At 36.7% G+C, this 10,000-nt stretch overlaps 1 protein-coding gene across 2 annotated transcripts in view; it reads left to right on the top strand.

The window, feature by feature from the left end:
- LOC137995329 (syntaxin-16-like) overlaps positions 1-9,159 on the top strand; it is a 10,922-nt gene extending 1,763 nt beyond the window's left edge. Inside the window, exons 3-10 of one of the 2 annotated variants that reach the window (XM_068840903.1) lie at positions 141-159; positions 883-916; positions 1,661-1,767; positions 2,712-2,874; positions 4,104-4,216; positions 5,807-5,950; positions 6,812-6,892; positions 7,826-9,159. In XM_068840903.1, the coding sequence (XP_068697004.1) occupies positions 141-159; positions 883-916; positions 1,661-1,767; positions 2,712-2,874; positions 4,104-4,216; positions 5,807-5,950; positions 6,812-6,892; positions 7,826-7,927 (763 nt within the window). In that variant the 3' untranslated portion in view covers positions 7,928-9,159. The remainder of the gene's footprint in view (positions 1-140; positions 160-882; positions 917-1,660; positions 1,768-2,711; positions 2,875-4,103; positions 4,217-5,806; positions 5,951-6,811; positions 6,893-7,825) is intronic. The other variant, XM_068840909.1, reaches the window with a different exon arrangement.
- The last annotated feature ends 841 nt before the right edge of the window (positions 9,160-10,000 follow it).

Genomic DNA, 10,000 nt, shown 5'->3' with positions numbered 1-10,000 from the left:
GCAACCCTTGAGAAGGAACTTTCCCTGATGCCCTTCCAGGTGAATAAATATGCTTTTCCTTGTTCTATTCTTTTGAACCCTTCTTAACCTTAAAAAAAATTATTCTAACTACAAAACATATTTGAATTTTCATTTACCAGGGTTGATGTTGTGGAAGAGGTAGGCATTTCTTTTATAACGTCCTTTGTATGTTTAAAATTTAAAAGAAAAGAATAATTATTGTTAATTAAATATAATATTATTGAAAAAATAAATTTAAAATAATAAGATAAATCTGAATTAAGGTCACTGGTTCATGTCAGTTTAGAGTGGTTTTCGAAAGAATGTCGTAAAACAAATACCAAAGGAATTACTGCAACGAATCACAGCAGGTGCAACAGTGTAATGAACCAATCCAAACTCATAGCAATTCCATGTACATGTAACTTCCATGTAGCGTGCAAGCAGTGATTGGTGTTGGTTTTCCTAAGTTCCATTGGTTGATAAACTGGCGCGCGACTTTTAAACCAATCACTATTAAAGCGTAGCAATTGCAATCGGGTAATTACTTTCGACAGTCGTTTGAAAAACTGCTCGATTTCGTCAGCACATGATCAGCAGATTTTGAGATCTGTCTGTCCCACAAAACTGCAGCAAGCTACCTTAACAGGGAATGCAGATCAAAATGTATTATTGAAAGGAAAATGTTTTGAAGTGCAGCAACAACAAACTCATATACCTTACGCTGTAGAATCCAAAATTCAAATCTGGCTTCCATTAGTGATAGATCAGTGCTTACACCATAATGTTATCCGTCAAACTTTTAGTCAACCTTTTTTCTTTCAAAGTTAAAAGGGAGGATGACAGACATTGAGATTTAATCACTTTTATATAACTTTGCAGATCCAGTATGAAATTACAAGAATAAAACAAAGAAGTGAGTTGAACGTTTTAATTAGTATTTAAGCCATTAACTCCTCAGTCTCCCTGGATGCCCTGAGTTGATGAGTAAAATCGCCTGGCGTTAGACAGAGTAAAATCTGTTAATTAAAGTGCTACTAATTGACCAAAAAAATGAACTTTTATTTTTCTTTGGATTTCAAAACTATGTTAACTAAACAGTAGTGACCCAAGTCTTAAGCCTTGATTTAAAAAAGACACCTGTTTATTTTAACTGGAATTTGCCTATTTTATGGATGGCCATTACTAACTTTAAAAGTCTTGAGAGAGAGAGCTGGGTTGAGGAAAAACTGATGTCAAAGACTCAATGGTTTAAGAATGAAATGGGTTTGCATGCGTTGGAACACGAGTAGTGGCAGACCATTAAGTCCAAAACTTACCCTCAAAGTAAACAACCTTTGGATGAAAATCAAAGCTCAAACTTTTACCAGTCAAGTATTAAGCAAGATTATTTCACCCTTTCAAAATCTGAAACTTTAAGTGTCACTCCCAGGAATCAATGGGTTAATGTTTTCAATAACTGTGCACTTTTGATATTACAATATTTTAACTTTGCTTTGAGAAACACGAACTTCACAAAATGTTAAAATGTTGAATAAATATACTAAATACTGTACATTCTTTTATCCAGTTCACTTGAAAATACCCTTATGTGAAAGGTAACTATTGTTTATTATTACATAATATGTAGTTCTTAAAAGGCATTTTTTTTTTTACATAGTGCAAGAGCTGTCTACCCTCCATGATCGACATCTGAACCGGCCAACACTTGATGATAGTGTAGATGAAGAGCAGACAATAGAAATAACAACCAAAGAAATTACACAGGTTTGTAGTAACCTTTTCAAACTAGTTTGAATTTTTAATTTAAGGTTACCCGGTGTAGAGAACTTGAAAAAAGTGTTTAAACAGTGAGGGGATACGGTATAGCATTGCATTTCTTTGAAATATGGCAAAAAGCAAAATGATGTTTTGCTGTTTGTTGTATAAGCATGAAAATGATCTTATTCTAACTTGTCGTTCTCCTGTTCTTTGACACTTACTGCTTTGGACCTTTAAAAATTAATTTTTTAAGCAGAAGGCAAGTTCAGGCATTTCTTTCCTTCTGCCTCTTGTGTAAAAGGTTTTTTTCCCCTGTAAATAGTCTTTTCTTCTTTTAAACTAATGCTTATTGCATTCAATTGAAGGAGACCGCATCCTAATTTTGTTCAGATTGGGTGATTGTGTGGTCTTGCCAAATTGAATCGAGATTTTTCTCTGTAAGGGACACCAAAATAGACACCCTGGAGATTTTTTTGTTGTTTGCTGGGGCAGACCCTCGCATGGATTCTCGCACACATATTGATCTTGATCTGATGACAGTCTCTTTTTGTCCCATGCTTAGTTTTCTAGCTTAAAACCATACGGAAACACATAGGCTAAGTGACTGTCGAATGCACTTCAATAATCCGAGATTACTACTAGTATTATTATTGGTCCATCTCACGTGAAATACCAAGGAGAAAAAAATGCTTGTTTTGTTATTATGTTTGCAAGTCTTCTTGGATTAGAGGGATAGCCAGTGGGCCCTGTCTCATAGCACTTGTTGATCAGCTTTTGGATGCTAAAAAACCACACTGTTTGCAAAAAAGTAGGGCATGGCTTTTTGGGTGTTGTGGTCTGGTCACACTGTAGTAAGGGTCTTGCTGTATTCTGCTAACTCTTTTGCACGTTCCTCTGTAACATTGTGAAACTGAAGTAAGTCTGATTTAAGCTAATTGTTTGTCTTGTAGATGTTTCATCAATGTCAAGGGTCAATTCAAAGAATAGGAAGGCAAAGCAGAGGTGCCTCAAAGCAGGAGCAGCGTCTTTTAAAAAATGTCATGTCATCATTGGCTGTTAGTCTACAGGATTTGTCACTTAACTTTAGAAAGGGACAGTCATCTTACTTGAAGAGTAAGTGCCTGGTGGGCATGAAATAGCGAAACAGCAAAACAGCGAAATGAAACTCAAAAACACCATGTATGACCCTGCCATACATTTGAATACTAATTGACAAAGGGTGGATTTGAGATTAAATATCGTTTTAGGCCAAAGTATGCCTAAAACGTTATTGCTCGTAATCTCAATCTTAATCTGAATCCTAATCTTAATCTCAATGAATTAGGAGCAATAAAGTTTTAGGCTTAATTAGCCTAAATTAATTAATCTCAAAATCCAACCTTTGCTAGTTAGTATTCAATGTATGGTGGGGTCATATATGGTGTTTTGCTGTTTCGTGGTTCAGTAATGTCCTGCCTGGTGATCGAGTCTGATTTTTTTTAAAATTTTAATTTGCAACTGTACTATTACAATTATTAATTCACACTAAATTACACATTTACATATCTCTAGTTACATACTGATTACTTAAGGTTACAAAGAGTAGTTTAAGTTTACAAACACATTGCTGTAAGTTATAAAACACTGATTGGAAGTTTTGGATATTTGTACCTTGAGGTACATAGTTATGTCATTTGTATTGTCTTAATGGTGTAAAATATATTAAATAAATAACAGTAGTTGTAATAATAATAATGATAATGATAATGATAATAATAATCTACTAGTTACAATACCTTGTAAGAAGGCCCATTTTTCAAAAAATTATCTCATTCACCTAATTTGGTAGCAATATATTTTTCTAATGTTAATTTGTCATGGACAACAGATATAAATTCACAAAACTGAAACTTAGTTTTAGCATTGGCATTAACGTACAGGTAATACTTCGTCCCTATAATGATGAGGTGGTTGAGGGCCAAATAGTATCGAGAAGAATGAATCGTACCAAACAAAATATCTAGATTCGAGATCGAATCTGATTTTACAATAATACTGTGAAGTTGATTTTGATCCCTTTGTTGACAAATCCAATTAGTGTGGTCAAAGTGAATTTGAACCTAGTGCACATTTAATCAGGGTTCTCATTAAGTGCCGGCAGCCGGCTAAAAAACCGGCTACTTTAAATTTAGAGCCGTCTACTTTTCGGTCATAAACTTGCTATAAACAAGTGGCACTCGCTTCTCCCGCTGCCTACTTTTATATTTAAGCTGTCTACTCCAAAACTTATTGAGAACCGTGCATTTAATACACTAAGCAATCAACCACACCACATCCTTCACTGCTGTTATTGGGTTTACCAGGACTGAAAAACCGTGAGGAAAGGGAAAGGCAGTATTTTGACACAGGCCTACCAGCCACCAGCAGTGCCCTCATGAATGAAGATGTAGTTGAGGATGATGAACTCTACGACAGAGTAAGTTGGCAGGTTTTACTGTTACCACTGACCAGAGGAAAGCTGCTGTAACACTGGTCATGCTAGTGGCTGGTGTGTGAAAGAAAAAATGGTGTTGAAGTTCTCTGCATTGTACATGTATATCCCTGTGTGTTTTTTTTCGGTGGCAGATAACTGTTAGTTGTTAGCAGAGTCCATCCTTGTCAGTATTCTTTTCTCACACACCAGAGTGAGAGAATTGAATAAAGTGATCTTAAGGCTGGCTCACACGAGCGACGCAAATGCAAGCGCAAGTGCAAGGAAGTTCACACATCGAACGCAAATGCAAGCACATTGAAATACCCATGCGCAATTGAATAGATCTCAAGATGGTAGATAAAGCCAACCCTAGAGGCATGGAACAAGTATATAAATTTCCCCTTGCATTTTTGTTTGCAATTGTGTCACTTGTGTCAACCAGCCTTTAGTAAACAAGCTGTAAAGCCATAAGATCTGTGGTACTTATTGCTTAGTTGCTCACATGAATCACAATTTGATGAAACTGGTGGGTCTTGGTTCTTTGGGATAAGTGAAAATAAGCAACGATCTTGGGAGAATTCTGAAGACTGATGTGAGTGGAGCCATTCTCACCTTACCCCAGTCATTGCTTAGTTTTTTTCACGTGCTTGCCTCATCCTTCATCCCAAAAGACTAAGAGCTTGGAACAGGCTGAGACTACTGTCACCTCCTGAGGTGTGCAGTGGCAGTCCATTCCAAGATTAGGCCCCTCATCTTTTCAGAAGTAGCCATTTAAACACCTTGCAATGTTCAATCATATCATTTGATCTTCCTTTACCACATGTTTCCATAAAAACACAATTAAATAATAATTATTGTTATTTGTATTACTACCTTGATGGAATTTGCTTTTCCTTGGCCATTTACATGTACATTTAGTCTAGTCTGCATGGCAGAAAGGGAAATTGTGCTAGAAACGGAAAGGGAGAAGGAAAAGACTATGGCGTTGCTGAACTAAGCACTTCCTTTCCCTCTCCCTCGTGCTTCCCTCTCTTCACGCACATGCTTTTCTCTTTCCCTTTCTAGCACCTGCCACGCAGGTTACATGTAGTAGCAGAAAGCTACCCACACACTTGTTGCTAAGAGTAGGGCACATAGTTGCCGGTGTTGTGGTCTGTCTTCTGTTGAGTATCATGGTTGGGAGGGTAAAAAAAGGGGCCACAGTAATTGGGGCAAGATGTTATGGCGCTCTGCCAGCTTGACTGCCAAAGTCTGTAAATCATAAATCATAAATCTAAATCAGAAAGCTTTTGTTGGTGACTGATGTTCTGGCAACCTGAGTGGAAGTTACAAGGTGAAGATACTCAGATTGAACAAAATAATATTGGTCAACAAAAACAGTGTTAACACTTTTAAGCCCTGTGGGGGGCCCCACTGACAAGTATTGTCTGGCGTTAGACAGAGTAAAATCTATAAGTTGCACTATTGGACAGGACTACACTCACCCAGAAATTGCCAGTAATCAAGATATTTGTCTCCAGCAACAGCACCAACAACAACCCAATGATTCAAGACTACATGTACTTGTTTTTGTGGTCTGTTTGTCTTTTTCAGGGCTTTACTTCTGATCAAATGAGACTTGCTGAGGAAAATTCGGCCTTAATAGAACAAAGGGAAAAGGAAATACAATCCATTGTGCAATCTATATCAGAACTTAATGAAATCTTCAGGGACCTTGCTACCATGATTGTGGAACAGGTGAGTATTTTTTTTTTCTAGCAACCTTCCCACTAAATTGTTGCTACATGTTTCATGTCTTTGGTAAGCATTGCAAATTGAGTACTATAGGAACATGATAATAATTATAATTATTAAAAACTGTATCATTGGATAATGCAATTCAAGAGTTTTCCTTGGCTTAGCCATCATGGTATATCAGCCCCATGCTCTGCAAAATTGTGAGCGTGCAGGTCATTTTTTGGGGCGTTTTTATTGTTCCACTCGTGCTTGTTGGATATGAGATGATAAAAGCCAACTCACCGTTACGTGCCTTATTGGCTATCTATCATCTCATATCCAATGCGCACTCGTGGAATAATAATTATTGTTAATTATAATATAATATTGTAATTATTTCCATCAAATGTGTTTTGACACCCCCAGTAGGTTTACCATCCCAATCGGTTTATCATCCCTTCTTACTTGCGAAGTTTTCTCCCCCCTGACAATGTTGGGTCTTTTTGAGAGTGCTGCGCAATATTGCCCCATTACATGTAAGTCCACATTGGATAAGGGACAACACGTTGGTTGGGATCAGATTTGTTGCACTTTTTATGTTGTTCCCAAAAAGGTCACCGATTCACTCGTAGACTCTCGTGTAACCATTAGCAGAATGGGGGTTTTGCTTGTTTAAGAGAGCTTACGTGTGAACCAGTGACATTTTAGGGAACAGCATAAAGATTGTATTTCAAATTTATAGCAACTTGTCACAATTACTTTTGTCAAAGTCTATCGGTGGCTTTTTTTGCCAGCAGCTAGCTGCTTTTAAAAACTCTGGCCTGGTGACCCTTTCAGCCCACGTGAGTGGTCATTACAAACTACTTCCTGTAATCTTTCCAGGGAACAATATTGGATAGAATAGATTACAATGTCGAACAAGCTGCTGTCCAAGTGGAAGAAGGTCTAGAGCAACTAAAAAAGGTAAGACTATGCAACATACATGTACCGATAGATTGAATGTGTGGTAAGTTTTGACAAAAGCGAGAGACCAAGAAATCATTAAAGATCCTCTGTGGTTTGGCTCCAAGCAAAATAATACCTTTTTGAGACTGAAATATAATATAGTATATTTCAGTACGATGTAAAATAATATTATTGCCTTCAAAACTGGGTCAAGCGGATCAAAATGCGCAGAGAAAAAGTCGTGGAGGCTCCTTTTAATCCTGTTGCAAATGTTTGGCATGGAGCATGATACAGTTGACTAGTATCTAACTTGAAAACCTAGCAGTTCATAGATACTAGGCAATTCAATTCTGTTACACACTTACTAGTTTGCTTTATTGATGGTATTTGTAACATATTGAAAAATAGAAGTACCTACATGAAGTAATATTCTAACTTATTATATGGCTACAATAGTACACACGCCCTGGTTGGCTGCTGAGCGGGCAAGATTTTCTTGTAATGACTGGGCATTATGAAAATTTTTCTCGGCTCAATGACTCTTTTGAGTTGAGAGTAAAAGCTACAAGCGTGTGGGCGAAAACAACAAAAAATATGGACAAAGTACAACTATATATTTAATAACTGAAAGAAAAACTAGCATACAGATTTCCAGCTGTATAACCATAATAGTTGGCCTCATGTGTTCCCGTGAAGGACTTGATGGATGAAGAGACAATTGCTTTAAAGCCATTGACCCCTGGGAGTTGGAATTAATAGATTTTACTCTGTAAATAATGCCAGACAATTTTACTCATCAGTGGGCGGCAGTTCTGGAGTCAATTGGTGAAATTGTCCAAATAAGTATAAGTATAAGGATCACTTTTCTCTATTAACCTGCACTTCTATTGGAAATACATGTGTACATTCATTTCATTCAATGATTTTGTTGTTATTTGTTGTCTTTACCAGGGTGAGAAGCACCAGAAAGCATCCCGAAAAATGCTGTGTATAATACTTTTAGGAATTGTTGTAATTATTATGCTCTTAGCTCTTGTAATAACAAAGGCATGATGACCACTGAAATTGCTTAATAAAAAGTATTACAATAATATTAATCATCTTCATCATTGTATCACCATTAGGTTTACAGTATTTCATAGTAAATTGTGTACTCGATAAATGGTTCGTTGAGGCTGTGGTACATTTTTTATAAGGATGCAGCTCTATCAGATAGAACTGGTAAGTTCACAGAAATTATTTCTGTGAACTTACCAGTCTTACACAGTGGCAGATCCAGACAGGGGGTGGGTGGGAGACTGCTTTCAACCTTGCCATGTACACCATTGCTTTCACTTTGATGATCCCAGGGCTATGCTCCACAAATAAAGAGAGGGAGGCCCCTCCCATGGACTTCCTACTGGGTCATGTCACAGTGAAGGCACGTTTAGTCATGCTTCTATGTCACTGTGTGCAAGGTGTTGATAACAAAATTAACAATACTTATATTAATGCTAATTATTATTGTTATCAAACACCTGTGCTTGTATTGCCCAATTGTATATATCAAATAAATTTATATTTTTTCATTCACAGTCAAAAATAGACCACTGTTAAAATTTATCATAAAAGAGGAGCTGAAAATAACTGCTCTTCTAGTCCAGAATACTCAAGACAATGTCATTTTTGCATTAATTTTAGTCAACCAATTTGTCACAAGTGACTTTGAATTTTTTTCTGGCTTGCCAATTATTTTATTGTTGGAGTGTTTTGTTTTTAAATGGATTGTGTTACTAAATCTAATAATAATTGATAAATCTGCTCTCTGTCCTTTTTAAAGATTAATATCAAGAATTTAAGTCCAGAGAATTTTATGGATATCGCTTAATTGTGATTTAATTTAGACTTGCCTAGCATATATTGCAATGAATGAAAGAAATGATGCTGGATATGCAAAGAAAATCCCACCACCAAAAGAAAACCAAAAAAGTTAACAAAAAATTTTATTATTGTTCATAACAAAGTAAGCCAGAAAACAAACCTAGTGTTCAGCAAATTTGATTGTAAAGGACCTGAACAGTGCAAATCTACAGTGGTGGGCCTACCCTTTGCAGAATGTCAATTTAGATTAAGAGCTGATGGTCTCTTAGTGTCAACTCATACAACCCTGTGGCCAACTCTGCTGTTTTGATAGTTTTTTTTTTTTAAACTGGAAGTGATATTTGGTTATTTGATTTTAGGGTTGTTGTCAAACATAAACATATCATCTATTACTTGTTGCAAAAGAATAAAGTACATGGGTAGAGTTTGAGTTCTCCTTTTAATAAAATCTGTGATATTCATCTAAGGGCATATTGCTGCAGGTACCAAGAGGGGTTCATTGGGAAGAGAGAGGCGAATTGTTGCCAAGACTTACCTTGAGAACCTAGAAGGGTATAATCCCACTTGCCAGTGCCCACTCCACACCCCATGGTACAAGTCCCAGTGGTCATGTTAATGAAAGATTACTCTCATTCCTATTTTGCCTATTTTCTATTGAAGTCCTTGTGATGCTTAAGGACTTGCTTCTTAACTTGTGTGCTTGCTTGGCTTCTTCTTTCCTTCAAATTATTGTGAATTGGTGTGACAAGACCATGCAACACAATAATCTTTATTAAGATGCGTAGTGAAGATGGAAAAAAAACATGCTAATTTTGTTTCGTGAGTTATTAGTGACCTTATAAATTGCATCTCTTTCAGCACTTCTACGACACTTACACAAAAACCACTCTGTCTTTACTCTTAACTTGAGTTGTTGTTATATTGCATGAAACTATCACTGAGTCGTAGTAAAATTTTATTATGTAAGCAAAAAAAAAATATTGCAAGTTGTTTCCTGCCAGTGGGTGCATGGAACAGCATGTGAATTAAATTAAGGACTTGTCGAAAATTAGCAGGTGGGGGGGGGGGGGGAGTAAGGGATTGAAGTGTCTTGACCCTCGTCTGGAACTCATCCTAAAATTCCCTGACCTCTCCCCCCTCCCTTTCTGGACAAAATATTATCGTATTACAGTGGTAGAATATAAACGGGTCAGTACTTAAAGCAAACCTAACATGCAAGTGATATCTCTGTTGGAGAAACAGACGAAAAAAGCTTTTGGCTCAATA

Source organism: Montipora foliosa, chromosome 1 (assembly GCF_036669935.1).
Source record: "Montipora foliosa isolate CH-2021 chromosome 1, ASM3666993v2, whole genome shotgun sequence".
In the NCBI taxonomy this organism is placed as follows: domain Eukaryota; kingdom Metazoa; phylum Cnidaria; class Anthozoa; order Scleractinia; family Acroporidae; genus Montipora; species Montipora foliosa.
Note: the sequence above shows the minus strand (reverse complement) of the source record. Positions and strands in the feature narration are given on the sequence as shown.